This window comes from Trichechus manatus, unplaced genomic scaffold (genome assembly GCF_000243295.1).
Source record: "Trichechus manatus latirostris isolate Lorelei unplaced genomic scaffold, TriManLat1.0 scaffold00112, whole genome shotgun sequence".
NCBI lineage: Eukaryota > Metazoa > Chordata > Mammalia > Sirenia > Trichechidae > Trichechus > Trichechus manatus.
Window position 1 is genome coordinate 1,342,523 of NW_004444048.1, and position 21,218 is coordinate 1,363,740.

At 34.6% G+C, this 21,218-nt stretch overlaps 1 protein-coding gene across 1 annotated transcript in view; it reads right to left on the reverse strand.

Annotated features, from left to right (window-relative positions):
• The window catches only part of SOX5 (SRY-box transcription factor 5), a 955,120-nt gene that overhangs the window by 52,838 nt on the left and 881,064 nt on the right, over positions 1–21,218 (reverse strand). The window contains exon 12 of the mRNA XM_023738014.1: positions 15,915–16,061. Coding sequence (XP_023593782.1) covers positions 15,915–16,061 — 147 coding nt within the window. The remainder of the gene's footprint in view (positions 1–15,914; positions 16,062–21,218) is intronic.

The window sequence follows — 21,218 nt, forward strand, 5'->3', positions numbered from 1 at the left end:
ACAGATAGATAGGTAGATAGATATAGTCATAGATGTAGATATGTAGATATATGTATATTTAGATATATTTATATGTAAATAATATATTTAGATATGTATATACATATATATACAAGGTCCCTGGGTGGTGCAAACGGTTTGTGCTTGACTACTAACCTAAAGGTTGGCGGTTCAAACCTACCCAGCAGCGCCATGGAAGAAAGTCTCTGTGATCTGCATCTGTAAAGATTATAGCAAGAAAACCCTATGGAGCAATTGTACTCAGTAACACATGGAGTTGCATGAGTCGTAATCGACTTGATGGCAACAGGTTTGGATTTGGTATACATATGTGTATACGTTAAAAATATAGTGTGTATACATATACATTTGGGGGCAGGGGGGTGTAAAATGAGGAATGAGAGTTACTGACCAGGTTACTTGTCCCATGTACTTTGATATGAAATAAAGGGTATACAAACATGGGCAAGATATTTCTCTGCTATCTTTGAGCTAGCACCAAAAAGACACAGAGGAAGATAATCTCACATAAATAAAACAGGAAAACAAATAAACTGATAGAATTTTCCCTCCTAAAACTTTATTTGAGCTGCCAATTAAATAATATAACAAAACTGGCCAGTATTAGGGTAAGCCTATGCCTTTCTTTTCAGCATCCTCTGTATTCTTAAGCATATGTAAGCGAGAACATTCACTTGAAGAGGGATTCATAGTAAAAACACATGAGATTAATGTATAAACCAGAATTCAAACTGACTAGTTTACACATGACCAGGCTGTTACTAAGTGTGTTTAGGTATCATTTTCCTAATTTTAAGATACCTGAAAAAGTCTGTGTCATAACCAGAATCAGAGCAAAAAGAGATAAACAGTCTTGATTCATTCAGACCATAGTGAAGACTTGGTAAATTAAGCATGCTATACTACAGAATATACCTCTCCAATGATCAGAATGCTGTACTTCCTAAATCTAGTGCATCCCACTTGGACTGATACGAAAAACAATAAAAAATCTTACTTTTAGATTCCCTAACCTTTCTGTACACCTGGTCTTTGTAGAGTACAGTAGTATTGATTGTTTCATTTTTCTTAGGTACAATCTTATTCCTCTTATGCTGCATTGAGATTATCCTTCAGTGATCCAAGCCTTTGGCCTTTGATGCTTCTGCCTAAAGAGTTCCAAACTGTCACAGATTTGCAGATAACTTCTTGCCTTACTTCCACAGATGACTTGCTTATTTGTTTGCTTTTTCTTTTAACAGAAGTAGAACAATTATTCCTAGTTCATTTTAGTCTAGTAACCCATTGCCCTTGAGTCGATTCTTACTCATAGAGATCCTATAGGACAGAGCAGAACTGTCCCATAGGTTTCCAAGGAGTGTGCCTGGTGGATGCAAACTGCCAACCTTTTGGTTAGCAGCTAAGCTCTTAACCACTGCATCACCAGGGCTCCAAAGCTCGGCTGAAACCTGTTCAACATCATAGCAACACACAAGCCATCACTGACAGATGGGGGTGGCTGCTCATGAAGTATGTTGGCTGAGAACTGAACCCGGATCTCTTGCAAGGAAGGCAAGAATTCTACTATTAAACCACTGAGTCAGAGGGCCAATTTGACAGCAGGCAGCCAGCAACAACAACAAACCAATTAATACATTCAAGGTATTGTGTTTGGTGCTAAGGATGAATAAGATATGATCCTTACTGTCCAGGGACCTAAAGTCATAAAAATGGAGACGAGGGTAATAAAGTATTATAAGGATGCTTTGATAATATATAAAAATTGCATCTTTGTGCAGTGGGGTGACATATGGTGGAAGAGCCAATTCTACACAGAGGTGGTAGTTAGGATGAATCTTATGTGTAAATGCTAGACAAGAAGGAAAAGTAGAGTGAAGAGGGCAAAAGCAATCCAGAGAGGGAGAGTGGTACAAACACAGGCAAAAGAGGGGGTGAAATAGCATGATATACGAGGAAGTGATACAGTTAGAGCATAAACTGCTGAGATTGGATCAAGACAGCAGTAATAAATGAAGCCAGTGAGGTAGACTAGATCACAGGATGCCGTTTTCAGGAGGTTAGACTTCAACCTTTAAGCAATCTCATCTTTACATTTTCAGTCTTCCTAAGCTCACTCCTCAATTTCTAGATGTGTGTTAGAGTCACCCTCACTTCTTTTTTTATAATTCAGATGAAATTCAATACTCTACTCTTTAATGCTTGTGTATTTTTGCAAAGACTGTTCCATTTTCCTTCAAAAAACTTCTCAAATGACACATCTTCAGGAATCCTTTCCTTATTGTACTATTTCTCTCCAGGTTGTGCTAGAAACTTTCTTCCTTCCCTTTTAGTGACATTTAGCTCATAGTATTTTAACAGGAGGCTTGCTTGTCTGTCTTCCCCATTAAACTGTGTTAATGATTGTTTTTGTTTTTTTTCCTATCACAGTGTCCAAAAGTTTCATTGTCTAAAACTCAAATAAATATTATCCTGACATCTTCTAAAAGTGACTCAGAAACATTGTCTGTGAACAACATAGTCATTACAAGATTTTTTTTTTAATTATATAATCAGTGAAGAAACATATAACTGTATTTCAAGCAAAATGTAAATTCTACTGCTTGGAACAGATTATCAGCATGTCTGCTTCCAAAGGAAGATATTCTCATTCCTCCTTTCCCACTAGAAGATACCTTATTTAGGACAAGTCACATCCTATTAGCTGTACATTTTATATGGATCTTGCTTTTTAAAACAAGATTCTAAGTATGTTTTTAAAGGATTTAAACATAAAAATTTTAGTATTTTTGTCTCACTAAATTATCAAAGTGTTGTTTATATGCCCAATAATTCCAGAAAAGCACGATTATACTAAAAGCCAAAAAAATTCATCTGACAATAGCTGAAAAACATATTACTGAATTTTTAAAAATCCTTACAAAGACATATTCTCTTAGATCATGCTGTATTATGGAATGTAACTTTGCAAAAATTAATATATAGTGAAAACTACATCACAAACAGTGATACCAAAGAGTTCAGTTTATATTACTGAGATTCAAGTTTTTATAACACAAACATTAAATCTAGTAAACATTTATTGAGAGCATATTATGGGTCAGTCCCTTAAGATTTAATGGAGTAAAGGAAATGTTCCTAATATGGTCAGTCTTCTGTGGAATTGATGTCTCCTCCAATTAGTTCATAAATTATAATCCCAGATATAATAGACCAGAATTCTAGCCCAATGCAACTCTATGAACACTAACAGAAAAAGACAAGCAAAAACAAAACAAACAAAAATAACTCAGATGATTCTTTATTAATACTGTATCAGACCCATCATTTTTTTTGATAAATGATAGCACTATTTGCATGGAAATTAGGACTAAAAATTCCATCATTTGACCCAAAATTCTTGTCTTGCCCTGTACTCATGTAGGGCTGACCTGAATATTGAGCTCCCACTGACTTAAAATGAAACTTTGATCCTCAAAAGAGCTGCATAGAGAAATAAAGAAAACAAAAATCTGTACCTATTTAAGGACATTCCTGTTGCTGTCATAATGCTTTTAAACATACTTCACAACAGTGTTTTTTTTCTTATGTTATTTTAACTGCTACTGGAAATACCACAAGAGAAGAATTTTTGCAGTATTTCATCCTTTCTATTTCTGGTCTCAATTTCTTTTTCTCCTATTTATGAAATACCCACCCTGCCAAAAGTCATCAAAATTGCAGAACAAACCTTAACAACTCGAATTATGTAATAAACCAGAAAAAAATAAAACTCCTTGGCTCTTGAAAGGCCCAATTCAAATTAAAGTCTCTGATAAAGTCCCAATATTGATGATTAGTCTTGAAAACCACTATAATAAACTTTTCGTAAGAAATTGTGGTTTTATGAAAATTTGAGATTATTAGCCTTTTCTGGAACTGGCAAACAATCTGGGAGAAAATAAATGTTTATCTGTTTGAGTACACATTTTGTTTCTCTTTATATTATTTTGATACTATATAACCTGTTAGATGAAAATTCTGGCCTTTAGTTTCTAAATTCAAATTTAGAGATCTCATCTTCATCCTTTTGAAAAATCAAAACCATAAAGGATTATTTTTTAAACTTTTGAGCTCTGAAAAAGTCACCCAATGGAATCAGATAGTCCGTAACTGGAAGTGCAGCTGCTAAAAGCTGTAGGATATTGCTATTTGAAGTCTCGTAGATCACAAGAGGGAACATACCATTATATTATCTATAAGAAACTGCAGAACTAGGGAAGGGGCACATTCTTACCATGAGATCCTCAGGAGACGTATGTAAATGATTCAGGTTTAAGGAAACTCCTAGCTGTTCATGATATTTAGTACTTGCATTTTTGTAGGAATGCCGCTTTTCAGGCTGCACTCTAATAACCAGGTTCATCTTAGCAATATTTGATATTCTGCTATTAATTAGAAAACTTATCAAATTTAACATTTAAAAGTTCAATGAGCATAATTCTTCTTTCAGTATGAGAAAAAAATTATAAATATATTTTTAACTAAAAGCAGAGTTATAAATGATTCTTTTTTTCCTAAAAAGAAAAACACGTTATTCTATATTTCAAGGAGCCCTGGTGGTGCAATGGTTAAGCACTCGGCTGCTAACTGAAAGCTTGGCAGTTCAAACCCACTAGCGGCTTCATGTGAGAGAAGACCTGGCAATCTACTGCCATAAAGATTACAGCTCAGGAAACCCTATGGGGCAGTTCTACTCTGTCACATAGGGTCATTATGAATCAGAAACGACTCCACCGCACACAAGAATTCTGTATTTCAAATGATTATTATGTGTCTCTTACATTCTAAAACTTCAGGATACATTAGATAAGGTATGTGTACTTGCAAATTCCTTTGATCATATCAAGCACACCCTAAGCAATAATTCTGTTAATGGCAATTATGCCACTCACTGTGCATTTATTAAAGCCATTTTTTCACATTTAACACTAATCATGTCATACAATTTCTGGTCTTTGTTTAAAGAACCATAATTGAGAATGACCATGTTCTTCAGCTGGGTTATTAGCAGCAGTAAAAAATTTTATGAATGATGATGGAGAACTTATATAACTTTTGGACACATTCTGGCTCAAATATTCAAATACCACTAAGAAGAATCTGGTTAGCAGAGACAGAGAGGAGGGAAAGATAAGCTAAGAAAAAAAAAACACACACAGAAAGAGAGAGATTTTTGAAAGAAAGCTATTCTTTCAAAAATACTTAATTTAGGAGGTTGTAAACTTATCCTAATGACGAAAATTATGCTAATATTACTTTAAAAAACTACTCTAAGATTTTCACTAATTTTTTAAAAATAGTTAAATGTCTGCTGGGCTTGGCAGATTTGTTTAAATAAAGCTAGATTATAAAGCTTTGGGTAAAAGCCAAAAATTAAAAAAATAAAAAGCGAAAACAAAAATCAGATTAAGCAGAACTTAGGGTCTATTTTCTTATCTGATTTGTTAACCTGGTCAACAGGTATTAAGTAAAATAAGAGTTCCAAATGCTTATGAGCACTAGTATATAGCAATTATGGTGACCATTTTAAAACACTCATGCGACAGTACAGAAATATCACTCCAAAAACTCAGCCTTTTATTTCATATAGGTGGTGACTGGTAGCATCGATTGTGTGTGTGTGTGTATGTATGTGTGTGTTTTCTTATATCACTAATGAAAAAAGTCTTTCTAAAGTAAGTATTGTAGAGACGCTTAGAACAGTAATTTAATTGACCTAGAGGATATAAAGGGGGGAAAAAAATGTTTTTTTCCTTTGCCCCAAAGACCGCATACTCCAAGAAAGAAAGTCAGTAGTTAACTACAACAGTTTGAGGATTTGTGTGACGGATGAAACTATACATCAGATCACATCATTTCCCTTTAAAAATGAATGCACTTAGAATATAATTCAAACTCCTTACTATGACACAGTCCTACAAATTCTGGCTTTTCTCTCTTCCCCAGCCTTATTCGTTATCACTCTCCCTTCCTGTTCACTGCATATCACCTACCCCAGCCTTTTTTCTAAACCTTGACTTCATCAACCTCATTCACACGTGCCTTTGCACTTGCTATTTCTCCTGCTTGGCATATTCTTTCTTCAGACCAAGAGTCAGGTGTCAGAGAGGGCTTCCTTTACAGCTCTATCTCAAGAAGATCCCCTCCACTGTCCCCAGGCCCTGTCTACTTCTTTACCATGTTTTATTTTCTTCACAGCACTTACCAATAAATAAAATTATCAATTTGTTTAATTGCTCATAATTTGTCTCTTCCCATTAGGCTGCAAAATCTTAAGAGCACACACTGCTTTGTTCACAGCTGTAGTTCTACTGCCTTGAAATGAACTTGGCACATGATAGGCATAAATTAATATTTGTTGAATCAATAGATGGTAGATATAAACACAGAGTTTATAGACACCAAAAAGGGGCAGGCTTTTTAAGAATGAAGCCAACATAGAGAACAGAGTTGAGAGACAGATACCAGTTCTGTGTGATATTGTTTGGGCCCCTAATAAAGCCATGTTTGAAGCAAGTATAGCTTTTTTTTTTCAAATGTGAATAATAAATCTCCTTTTTTGCTTATTACAATTTGAGTTGGGTTTTCTGTCACCCGCAACTGGGAGATAACTCACAAATAAAATTGCCATTTGGTGGAACCACAAGTTCACATCCTGGAAGGCTGATTTCAGTTCTATTTCAATAAGAACACTGTGATATGAAGAGTTATTCTGAATAAAACAATGCCACCTCATGGCATGGTAGACTCCCTGTCACTGTAGTAGTCTAAGAAGAGGTAAAATGGCCTTGTGCTTGGGTTATTGTGTGTTGGACTGAATATCATCTGGGCTTCCTTCTTACTTGAACTTCCATAATTCTATTAATGGCATCTGATATATTTTGTTTAAACATGTCTTCAGTTTATTCTGCATGTCTTCAGTTTATTTTCTATTTTTTGACTCTCACATCTATGTCTATTCAATTATTGTCTTGTTTTCTTTTCCATCTTCATTTTGTAATATTTAAAACTATTAATACAATGCTTTCTTTTCTCTACGAAAAAAAATCTCTCGATAAAATCTAATGAATAAATGTGAAACTTAAATGAAACATTAGTATTTGTTGTCATTTTAAAAACAAATCTATACTTTGAGGCATCTCTGTGAGAGACCAATAAAATTCTTCACATTTTATGAGTAAGGAGGAATGTGGAAGCAGAATATATTTAATGAGGTAGAGAGAGACAGTTTACTCTGAGGTTGAGAGTAGTGCTCTATAGTTTCACTTATCAGTTTTCTATTCAAACAGTTTCAGTACGGTGGGGGCTAACGTGATGAAAAGTGGTCAATTACCAACAGCTCAAGTGAGGCACTGATCAATAATTTAGGATAGGGAATAAAGGATTTCAATGGATTTCTAGTATGGTTTAGGAAAGCAAAATGATAAATGATTCCCAAAGAAGCAAAATAACTCCAGAAGTGTACTTCTGCTTTTTGAATCTCTGAAGTAATGACTCAGCATTTTTAGCCATGTTGTTCACAGTGATTGTACTAGATACTTCTACTTCTCCTACACAGGGACCTCTTTTCATACTGTTCTGTTTTTCTTCTCTAAAATATTTAGCACTGACTGCCTGGCTTTAAAATTTAAAACATTTTTTAACTCACAGCTTTTGGACAAGGGAGCTCTTTGGGTTGAACATATTTTAGAGCACATCTTTCGTTAAAAAAAGTGCGATTCTGTGGATATCCCTGTGTCTGCACAAACTCCCCATCGTCTCATGTTCCCTATGGTTTGCATTATTAAAAAGTTTTGACACGGCTCATCAGAGCTGGCTGCTATGTTCAAGGTAGGTTCCTGTCAAAACAAAGTGAGAATACTGGGAAACATAGCCCTGGTCAGTTAATTTCTGAGGACATTACTTAAATCCCTCTGCATATTTCCTGTTTTTTTTTTTTTTAATGCTAATGTTATATTTAGTCTATCTGTTTTATACTTTTTACTGTTTTATGGTACAACTTTGGTTAAACACCCTGTCCACCCTTCCAGTCATAAGAATACATCACCAAATGACCTATTTTGACATTTAGTACCATTGAGCTCAGAAAAGCCTCTGTAACCCTTTCATGACTCAATTATTTTTTCCTTTTAATTTTCTGTTGATACTATGTGTTTTCAGTAATGGCGGGCAAGCTGAATCATTGAGTGTGTCTGAATTTTTGGTAGGTAATATGGTTTTTGTTTTATGCATCATTCCACATACCATATTCTCAGAGTCCAGAGGTACATATGTGTACCCCTTATGAACACAAATTCTACCCCCAGAGTCCAGACATACATACGAGTACCAGATAAAAATTTTCAAAATTTATGTTTTTTCTACCAAAAATTCAATGATTCAGCATCACCTCATACCAGAAAAACAAACCAAACCCACTGCGGTCAAGTTGATTGCAACTCAGAGTGACCCTATAGGACAGAGTAGACCTGCCCCAGAGGGTTTACAAAGCTGTAAATCTTTATGGAAATAGACTGCCACATCTTTCTCCTGTGGAGCGGCTGGTGGGTTTGAATTGCCGAGTGCTTTAACCACTGTGCAACCAGGGCATACAATAAAAGGGTAAAAAGGGTAATTTGGGGCACATGCCTGTTTTTTTCCATTTCAAACTGTTATATAGGGCCCTGCTGCCGGCAACATGTTTTGTCCGTTGGACAGTAGCTTCCCAATGAACCCCAGAGGTACAAAAAGCAAGTGGTAACTGTATATACTGCCGGTCCTGAAAGGGTTATTAAGTACCTATCTGTTTTCTATTTCTGCCAACTGAATTAAGATGAAAAGGAAAGGAGGAGGCTCATCACAGGGGTTCTGTTGATAACACTTCATTTAACATATTTCAGTTCAGCAACATGAGACCACAAAAAGGAAAGTCTTTTATTCAAAATGACAGGCCGACTATGTTATGTCTACTCTAAATACGTCCCACCCAGGAAGTGATGATAATGATAATGGGCCACATTTACAGTTAAACCCTATGGGGTGATTCTTCTTAAATGTATTCACCTCTTGAGTGTGACACATCCAAATCATATCTCAAAGGCTCACAAAATAGTTATTTCACAGATACTGGAATATAGGGAGAGTGAGGGAAATAGAACAGCTATTCAACACAGCATAAAGCAGCTGTATGGAGCAAGATATTTGGGCCATCCTAGTATTTGACTGAAATGTTAGGTGGAGTTTAAAACACAAGAATAGAAAACAACCTATTTCAATGTGGTCATAATTAGCTGAGACTAACATCCTTTTCTATTCTGATGTTTTAGGGGAAATGGAATCTACAAAAGGACCAGGTTCAACAGTTTCAGGATGGATCACTGATTTTATATGATACTGACATATAGAGATGAATGACAGCTCTTCTTTTATTAATCCTATTTCAACACTGTGGATTACTAAAGTATACCACATTCAGAAACCAGTCCTAGCCCTGTGTGGTGAGTAAGAGTTGAGATTGTGCCCTGAAAAGCTCCAAGAATAAGGTAAATAGTAGTATTCTGGGAAACGTCCACATATTGGAAACTACATCTCTAGAAACTACTACTACCCACCATTTCTCATGGCCAGATAAAATGTAAAAAATATTAAATGCATTTATACTTATATTGCGCAGTCGTTTTTGAACTTAAAAAAATTTACCATGTTAATACTCCTATGGAGACATTAGCACTTCCTGGTCCATTTCAAACTTCTAAAATCTCTTTGATGTTTTGTGCTTTATCTTTAAAGTATGTGTTTCTCATAATATTAAAAATAATGCTTTTATAGTTTGTGTTGTTGGTGATTTGGTTGTGTTTATACTGTATGTATACTTTTGTATTCTGTCTTCCACTTGCTCCCAACTTGGCATTACAAAACACTCCCTCCAAGTTACTAAAAATGTCTTTACTTCCCAAATCTCCTGGTAGAATTAATTCTCAATCAAGATGAAATCTTGATTATCCTCTGATTTCTCATAGCCAAACAAAAAACCAAAGTCATTGCTGTCAAGTTGATTCCGACTCAGAAAGCGACCCTATAGGACAGAGTAGAACTGCCCCATAGGGTTTCCAAGGAGTGGCTGCTGGATTTGAACTGCTAATCTTTTGGTTAGCAGCCAAGCTCTTAACCACAGCTTGTTAAGTAACCTTGTATGTATCTGAACCACAGTTTGTGACTCATGATATTGAACTATGAAATTCTGTCCTGCAGATCAGTGTGCATTGATATAATGTTTACTTGGTAACATGAAGAAATTATGTGATTGGTACCATTACAGCAAAGAATACGTGTTCTAATAGGAGTCACTGGCAATCCTGACATTACTAACACAACCACATGACTAACAAATTGGGAAAGAGCTTCATTACTGTACCTATGAAAGAGTATCAGATAACCATAAAGTTCCAGTTCTTGCTTCTGAATTTGAAGCACTATTTATAAGGATAGTGCAGTTCAAAGAATTTGATTGTGTCTGGTCAGCTGGTTAGAGGTGTTTCTGGCTTGTCAAGAGAAACATTTCTTTTCCTTGTCATAACTCCCAGTTGCTATTGCTGAGCAAATGGGAAATCTCTGCCAGTAGTATTTGAAAAGAACAATAAATTGCTTTGGACAATATGTGTGCTCTTGCCATTGATAGAGACACAACTGTGACTAGGGGTATGACTAGGGTCATAGCAAGGTTTAAAGAAAAGCACCCAGGAATTCTCTCCTCAACAGCTTTTCAAACTGACTACTCCTGGTTGCTGCAAGGCGATATTTAAGTTTTCCTCAAGCACCGAGAGACATTTAGTAGTATTTACAAGTTGCCCTTACAGTTTTCCCAAGAGGTGACTAATTTTGCAGTGGCAAAACACTTAAAATGTGGAATTCAGATGTCTAGCACACCTATGACACACAAGCATTTCTTGATAATGTGAAATTTACAAGCCTATTCTTTATCAACAATTATATGAGTTAAGTGTGAAGCTGAGTAAAAATTCTCTTCTTCCCAACTACTTTAAGACTGACATTGATTCTACTATTTTAAGGCTGGTATTGATTCTACTATTTCAGGAAGAAATAATTTATCCTTAAAAAACAAAATGTATCAAGATCAATTACTATCTCAAAGAAAAGGGTATCAACATTTTTAAAAGATTGTAGCAAGATATGCTGAAAATCATTTAAATAAAAGAAATATATATGTGGTACGAAATGAAAGTCACTGAGTACATTTCATATTGGCCTATGCTGTGGCAGAATGGTAACTGTAAACAAATAAACATCTGTTAGACATATAAGTAAATCCAAAGTAGTGTTATTGTATATGAGATTCAAGAACCTATACTGCTGAATTGTATCTTAATCAAAAAAATTTTTTCAGTAAGAAAAAGTAGAATTATTGTAAAGATTTCCTTTAAACAGGATCTCTTATGCACTAAAGTTCAAGATTCCAGACTTTCATTCAAGTTGGTTACCAACATTTAGCTATAAACTCAGCTATGAAGACACACGTGAGGTAAAAAGGATATCTCTGAAGAACTAAAAATATTTGGTTTCGTTGATCAATGAAAAAAAAAATCTGAAGTAGAATCCAGAGAACAAAAATTTTAATGATTGCTAAAGAGACAAGTGTACTTGCTTTTACAAAGATTTTATGTAACACCTGAGAATTTTTAAAAAGCAGCTAATGTTCTTACTTCTCTATCACTGATGTTTGGCAAAACAGACCAAAAAAATTTTTTTCTCTTGTAGCTAATAAAATCAAGTCATAAAAAAAAAGAAGAAGAAAAATTAACTAATGGCTATATGTCAGACATGAATGCAAACAGTTCTCAAACAGCAGGTTCAAGGACATATAACTCAACAAGCATTACTATCCATGTTCTCCAATGCAGACTTTGAACAGATCAGATTTTCTTTTTATATTTTCAGTTATAGAACACAATTCCTGAGTGTAGTTTCTAGAGGTTCACTGTTGAGTCCTCTAAAGGTTTCTTTATCATTTAATATTATAAATAATTATGTTACTAGGCGGCAGTTCAAAACTCAGTACAGAACTCTTACAACACCACAGGCAGGTCAGGTGACCTTTCTCCAATTCTCCTCTCTCTGGTGCTGAGGACAGACAAAGTGATATGTCTGTCATACACCATTACCATTAGAACAGAATCTTGTTCTTTTATTACAACTGAACTCCGCCAGATTTCTCAGCAGGAATGCTAAGTGAAATCAATGTCTTGGATTTCCAGGCTGAGCTTGGAGGTCACAGCCACTCTATCATTTCTCAGCATTATCCTTTCTCTCGTGCACACGCACTCCCCAAGCCTCCAACTGGCACACAGCAGATTGAAAACAGCATGCATCAGAGGACTCATGCTGTACAATTTTACAGTCTTTTGGAGCCCCCTCCTTTTGATTCCCCCTTTCCATTTTTTTGCAAATTGCAAATAAGTTTTGTTTGTGTCCTTCTCTGGAATTGTGAATCAAAGGCAAAGGAATACCTAGGAAGAAGGGAAGGCAACATAATTCAGAGAACAGGGCTGCTTTTTGACAGTTGCCAATAAGATCATTATCCTTACATTATTGCTTGGATGTGATTTACAAGTCTATTGTTGCAAACAACAAATATACTTTCAACTTAAACCATTAATTTGGTTTATGCCAGGTAGGTATATAGACAACACAAAGACCTTTAATAATATATTTCTATTTTATAGCAAGATAGACATGCAAATTCACCAATAAAATACATAGAATATAGCCTCAAGACACTAATAAATGATTGTTTAAAAACAGAAATATGATAATAAATGATAGTTATTATACATGGGTAAAAGAGCTTTGTGAAGTCAAAACATTTATTATGCTATGTATAAATGTCACTTCTAGGCTGCAAGAAACTAAATTCATGTAATGCAATGGAGGCTCTTTATTGACTGTTGGTTATATTTTTCAGGCTATGTTCTTCATTAAAATGACAATGGTAATACTGATTGGTCTGACAATTTTTAATCCACTAAATTTTACTGCTGATCTAAAGCAAAATCCCACTTAAGAAATATTTTCTGACCATAAGAGTAGTTGCAGAGAGTTTAATAGAGGGTTGAACAAAGAAAGGTCATAGTTTTATTAAATTGTTCTTACTTAAAAACAAACACTTCTTTCTTGTTCAAATCTTTTACATTTTTTACAGTAATTGCAGATGTAAAGAAATACAACATCTAGTTTTCTTAAACTTTATACAATAGAAAACTCACAAAGGGCTAATTTTACTTTTGTATTTTCCCATACAAAAATTTGTACATACATTGCTATGTGACCCTAATTGCTCTCCCCATACTGTGAGAGCACACTCCTCCTTTCCACCCCTGCATCCCCGTGACCATTCAACCAGCTCCTAATCCTCTCTGCCTTCCCATCTCACCTCCAGACAGAAGCTGCCCGTTTGTATCTACTTGAGCTAAGAGGCACACTCCTCACGAGTATCCCTTTATGTCCCATGGTCCAGTCCAATCCCTGTCTGAAGAGTTGACCTCGGAAACTGTTTTAGTTCTGGGCTGATAGAGAATCCAGGTGAAGGGCTAATTTAAAAAGGTAATTGAACTTTGAAGATAAACTATAAAATATTTTAAATTGTGTACAATCAGAGCTATAGAAACAATCTATTTTTCACTAGTACTAAGTAAACGGAGGTATATAAGACCATGCCATGTGGCAGAATTTTAACATTACTGAAATAATCAGTCTATTACACCTAATCTATAGGGTTCTATGAATATTTAGAAATATAGCTCATGAAGTAGTTTCCTAATCTTGGCAAAGCAAATCTTCACTCAGTTTTGTGTTTGACAAGGTTACCTATGAAAGTATCTTTGTAGCAACTATTCAATAAAGATTTGAATGGATGAATAAATGAACAAATGATTTGATGGATAGATGGATTAGGTTGATTGATTAAAAAATCTTCATGATTATTTGCACAAGTGATTTGGTGAGACAGTATTAAAAAGAAAAATATTTATTAGTCATTTAAAAGAGAACTATATACCCTAAAACCATGAAATAAAATGTCCTAATGTGAAGCATCATTCTGAAACATGATATGAAATCACATCAATAAATCAAGGAAAAACAGAATAATACTTTATGCAAGTGTTTGTGTGTGATGACTATGCTGCCACAGGTATTTATTTTACTCAAAGTTACCCTGTACATGTAATACATTAAACGTTCTAGGCCACAGAAACACCAAAATTTCACTGCTTGAAAATTAATCTGTATCGAGTAAATGTTATAATTGCTACTAAGTTTTAAAAGTTACATGCTACTTTGATTATAAAGAAGAGCAGACCAGGCCATACGTATACATAAAGCATAAAATATGCAACGTCTACTAACAAGCTGAAATAGATCTTAAAAGTGGTGTATGTGTATTTCCTAATATCACAATAGAGTGTACAGTTCATTTTTGCGCTATATTTATATATATATTGCTGGTAAATCATGGCTTTACCCTAAGGTCCTTGAATATATTTGATTTCTTCCTCAATTATTAAACAACTTATGATAAAATCCCAAACGCATTTATATCTTAATATCATGGAAAAGAACTTAGGAGACAGAGGATGGAGTGCATATTTCCAGCTGATCCTTTTTCTCTGCCAGTTCATCCTCTGGAGCAATGCAGTAACTGTGAAGAGCATGCTAGTATAGCTGCCAAGACACTGGGGAAGGATAAAATAAACTTGGAATTTTCTTTTTCAGTATTTTCTCATCTTTTTCTCTTTTTTTTTTTTCAGCTTTTGAGATGACTCTTACCCTCTTACTCTTTAGACATTTCAACATGGCATTTATGAAATGGAGGGAAGAAGCAATCTTCTAGGTAATTCAGCAAAAGATAAAGTATTATTTTGGGGGAAAATTAACTGCATCAGTTTGCTACTAACTATCTTCTAGCTACAGTCAGAAGTATGTATGGTTATTCCCTGAGTTATTTCAGGGACCATCACTTTATGATCACTCTTTTTACTTCATTCATAGAAAGTTTAATGTTCATAGAACATCATTTAAGTAAGATCTTAACAAACACACAAGAACATTTCTAATCAGTTTTTCTGCTGCTCTCTCCTTTTAAAGAAAAAGACACATTTTTTTTTTTTAAATCTCCCCTGATTCCCTTCCATGTTCTACCAGGAAATGTTTCCTTGGCTTCAAAAATAAGCCCATTTCTAAATAGTCTTACCTCTAATACTTTATTTCCATATCTCTACATAATAATGTCATTGTATGTGTGATTTATCCAATATTATACCCATACTGCACCATATCATAACTATTTAATATTTAAATAAAATACCTTCTGTATGTCCTAATCCTACTCATCCTCTGAGGTCTATTTCAGCCGTCCCTTCCTCAGTGAACCTTCCCAGGATCACTTACTGAAGGTAATCTCTTGCTCCCAATAACTTCCCAAATACCTTATCTGTAACTCTTTATAAAACTTACTATTTTGCATCATTGAATATGGTTATTTGGCTATTTTTTTAAATAAATATCTGTTCCATATATAAGTACCCTTAAATTACTTGGGTACAGGATACTCATCTGATAAATTTTTAAACCACTCACATTTCCTACTATAGCTTTCAATGCGTGTTTGCTGAATAAATGAATGACGAAATGTATGTATGTAAGTTTGTATGCATTATGTTTTTGTGCCTAATTGACTCTTACCTCTCTGCAGACACAGAATTTAGTCCACTTGCTGGCACAAAAATAGATATTCAACAAACAACATTGAATGACAAGAAAAACTCTAAATGGCAAATCTTGTAGCTTCTTCAAAAGAGTACCTTGCTTTTGGGTGGTGGACTGTTTGTGCTCTTGTCTGTGTGAATGCTGGTAGGGGATACAGCAGCACCGAGGTTGCCTTGGGGTATGCCTGGAAGCTTTCCTCCTGGAGAAACCTGCATTGCAGCTAGCTGAGCGGCATATAACTGCTGTAGAAGAAAGCGAGAAAGAAACAAAAAATTTAAAAGAAGATTATCAATAGTAAATACACCTCTCAGAAAATATCTATATTCAGATGTGTTATTGGTCCTATGGGTATTTTTGTTTAGTGTTCTGAAATATTTTAAGGAAGAAGCTGTCACTTCAACTTTCATGACTTACTTTCAGGAGAGAAATGACAGATACCCCATATGAGGAATCTCAGTTTCCTAGGGACTTAAAGCAAATGATAGCCATCCTTATTTACTCTTTCCCAATGTCTATCAAAGGCCAAATATATCATTTGCTTGAGATCTCTTTAAATTTTACAGTGTGTTAAAAAAGAATGCAGCTTCATATACATAGTAATTTTCTTACTATCTATATTCGTTCAAGCCCTGTATACCTGTTTTCTCTGTATTGTTGAAATGGGCACCTGCAACAATTTTCCTGGGCACTAGTTGCGTAGAAATACAAAAAAGGCATTGAAAGGGAACAGAAGGAGAGGATATGAGGAACATTATCTGGTCAGTCTACCTGCAATGATAAAAATTAACTGGATACTTGCCAGAAATCCACTTTACTTCATGATATATAAACACAGACAAACCTGAAATTATCTTGAGGATTAGGGTTTTAAAGAATACTGTCTAAAACACATACTCTTTCACTAAGCCATCACATAATAATTCTTATTAAATAAGAAATAAAAAATCTTCTACAATTCAAGTTAATAATAAATTAAAAGGAAGATTTTACTTTGATAATCGCCATGATACAGTACCCTAAAACAAGAAGGTTGCTGTAGATTCAAGTAATCTCAAACATTTAGATTAAGTATTCCTTTCATCTCCATTTAGTACTTTGTGAAAACTTTAAAGAATCTGGATGGGGAAGTAATTATTACATTTCATAAAATATATATACATATACAGCCCAAATTCCTATTTCCCATTTGTCTTGAAATTCCATGGATAGTTTCACTATGCAAGCTAGAAACTTTGTAATGAAAAGACTAATGCTAAAGAAAAAAACAGCTCTCAAGGAGAAGTACTGTGAGACAGTTCTCTGGATTATCTTGATATTTCTCTGAAAGGAAAATTTTAAAGGATAAAACTTCCAGGATAAATGAGAGATCCTGATAAGCAGAGACACTATAAATGAAATCAATGCAAACTGAAGACAGGCTCATGTCTACATCAAAACACATACACATTGCTCATACTTTTCACTAAGATATTAAGAAACTACGTCTAAATGAAAATAGGACATTACAATAATGGATAAATATTATAGCTTATTTTTTGTTACGCCAACTCATTGTAGGATATATTCCAGACCAAAAAAAGAAACCCCAGTGAAGTATATTTATATTATCAAATGATTGTCCACAAAAGTTTGTGTGCACATGTGTGTGTATTGAGATTATTTTTTTGATGCTACAAACATGGTTAATTTTATTAAAAACCAGTTTACTTGACAACATTTTTAAAACTTTGTGAAAACCTGAACAAAGAGCATTTAAATCTCCTGTTATATAGTGAAATCTCATGGCTTAGTAGAGGAAGAGTTCTAAAAGTGTTTTAGGTAAAAGGTGACTTGCCAGAGTACTTCCAAGAAAATAGTTTAAGTCAGATTTTGCTGTATGATTTGAAGATAAAGAAGAGCTGCAGAAACAAGCCTAGTTAGCAGAATTTTTTTTCTTTTTTATTGTGATTTAGGTGAAAGTTTACAGAGCAAATTAGTTTTTCATTAAACAGTTAATACACAAATTGCTTTGTGACGTTAGTTGCCTACCCCACGATGTGTCAACACTCTCCCCTTCTCCACCCCAGGTTCCTTGTTTCCATTTGTCCAATTTTCCTGTCCCTTCCTGCTTTCTTGTCTTTGCTTTTGGGTTAGTGTGCCCATTATTTCTTATTCCAGTCAATCAAAAGATAGGATAAGATTTAATTCCTAAGTCTTAGTTTACGTAAAGAGTAATAGGATAATTCACTTCAAATACGATGACAAGGTGTTTGCTATTTTTTTTAAAAAGTATCAGAATTGGTCCATTTCCCACATTTGTATTAAAAACCAATGCATGGAGCACAAGGTGTTCAGGGCAGTAAAACTATTCTGTTGGATGCTGTAATGGTGGACATGTGACATTACCCACTTGTCAAAACCCGTAGAATGTATAACACCTACTGTGAACTCTAAAGTAAACTATGAACTTCAGTTAGTAACATATCAATATTGGTTCATCAATTGTAACAAATGTACCACAGGAATGTAAGATGCTAATAACAGGAGAAACAGTGTACAGCATGGAGGGGGGTCTAATGGAACTCTCTACTTTCTGCACAATTTTTCTGTAAATCTAAAACTGCTCTAAAAAATAAAATCTATTAAAAATGCAGTATTCTACAATGAGAAAAGTAGTTTTAACTGATATTATCCTGAATTGCTTATGAAGTCATTAAGAAAATAACCAATTGAAAATTTATAATTTGTCCAGTAGAATACATGTATGGATATAAACTTTAAAAATATATGCATTTTAATAAACTGGCTGGATAACTATATAACATATTACAAATTTATATTGTTACATATTTATCCTTATCTTTGAAAATGATTCCGTTGGTTATTATTCCCAGAGGATAAAAATACTTATTGCTGTTTTAGTAGACACTAAAAATGAGATTGTTTCATAACCATTAAAGATGACATAGGGCATTTTAACATCTGTATAGAAAGAAAAATGCAAACAATATGGTTATTCAAAATTTAATTTCGATTGTAAAGGAATTATTCCATAGTATTAAAAAATTCTTTTGGCAATTAGTTCATTAAATAAATGGATTGATTACTCATAAAATGTGATTCAGTGTTTAACTATCTATTGCTATAGACAGATGCATAATTTCCAAAAAAGTATAAGAACTACTACTCAAAATACAAGTATAAATATACTCTGAAACACATTAATTTAAAGGTTGGAAATGAGACATACATGGAATAAAAAACTTATAAAAAAAAACTTAGAAATGATCCCTTATCCAAATTATTTTTACTCTTCTAAATATGGGATTAAAGTTTATCTGCAGTAAATTGTCCTAAGAAATGCTTCTGAGCTGAAAGGGAAGAAAATTAATTTGTAAAAGAGATGGACTCATTTAAACAAACTAACATTTCTACCAGAACAGTGTACTACCATCCACCTTACTGGTATTTCTACTCAATGTAGAAATAGTGATTTATGATTAAAAATTTCTTAAGCCTACTATTCAGCCAGAGTATGGCCAACATTAGGTAGTTCATCTTTCCCCCAGTCTCCATATCCACTTCCTCATATTGGGTCTTCCATATGAAAGGGGACAATATAACCATTCATAAAGCTACTCTTCCCCAACTGTGATCAATTTTTCACTATTCTCAGATCATTGCATATGCTACCAAGCACATCTGATTTTACCTGGTTTGCCAAGGGATGGAAGTAGAGCCAGGAAATATCTCTTTCCAGTGCATTTTAATTTGTGTGAAAGATATATGTTACTTAAATTTACATTGCAGTACAGAGGAATAAAAGAGCCTCAAGTTTTAAAGAGGCTGACATACTGGACAGACGAACCAGAAACTTGATACGGCTGAATCTTAATTTGGCCACTGAAAGTTAGGAGGAAATTTCAGTAGATAGCCGACAGTGATTCTTCTACCTGGCTATATATGTAAGGGTGGACAACTTAAAAAACCAAAAAACTAGGTAATTTGTTTTAATTCAACTTTTTAAAAAATTAGGTTCGTTAAGATTTGTGTGTTCTTATGCTCACCAAAAGACTTCACCAAAAGAGTGAAAAGAGAACCTATAGACTGGGAAAAAAAACTTTTGGCTATGACAAATTCAACAAAGGCTTAATCTCTAAAATCTACAGGAAAATCCAACACCTCTACAACGAAAAGACAAACATTCCAATTGAAAAATGGGCAAAGGATATGAATAGACATTACACCAAAGAAGACATTCAAACAACTAACGGATACATGAGGAAATGCTCACAATCACCATCCATTAGAGAAATGCACATCAAAACTACAGTGAGATACCATCTCACCCCAACATTACTGGCATGAATTAAAAAACAGAAAATAACAAATGATGGAGAGGCTGCGGGGAGATTGGAACTCTTACACACTGCTGCTGGGAATGCCAAATGGTACAACCATTTTGGAAAATGATATGGCGCTTCCTTAAAAAGCTAGAAATAGAAATACTATATGATCTAGCAATCCCACTCCTAGGAATATATCCTAGAGAATAAGAGCTGTCACACGAACAGACACATGCACACTCATGTTCTCTGCAGCATTGTTCACAATAGCAAAAAGTTGGAAACAAACTAGGTGCCCACTAACAGATGAACAGATAAAGAAACTATAGTACATACACACAATGGAATACTACCCGATGATAAAAAAACAATGATGAATCTGTGAAGCATCTCACAGCAGGGATGCATCTGGAGGGCATTATGCTAAGTGAAATAAGTCAATCATAAAAGGACAAATATTGTATGAGACCATTACTATAAAAACTTATGAAAAGGTTTACCCCAAAAAAGCAACTATCTTTGATGGTTACAAGCGAAGGAAGAGGTGGGAGGGAAAAATACTAAAGAGACAATAGATAAGTGGTAACTTTGGCGAAGGGTAAGACAGTACACAATATTGGGGAAGCCAGTACAACTTACTCAAAGGAAGGTCTTGGAAGCTCCATAGACACATCCAAACTCCCTGAGGGACCAAATTACTGGGCTGAGGGCTCTGGGGAACATCTAGCTCAACTGGCATAACGTAGTTTATAAACAAAATGTTCTACATTCTACTTTAGTGAGTAGTGTCTGCAGTCTTAAAAGCTTGTGAACAGTCATGTAAGATACTAACACTGGTCTCACCCCATCTGGAGCAAGGGAGAAAGAAGAAAATTAAAGACACAAGGGAAAGATTAGTCCAAATGACTAATGGACCACAAGTACTATAGCCTCCACCAGACTAAGTCCAGCACAACTATATGGTACCCGGCTACCACCACTGACTGCTCTGACAGAGATCACAGCAGAGGGTCCTGGACAGAGCTGAAGAAAAATGTAGAACAAAATTCTAACTCACACACACACACACACACA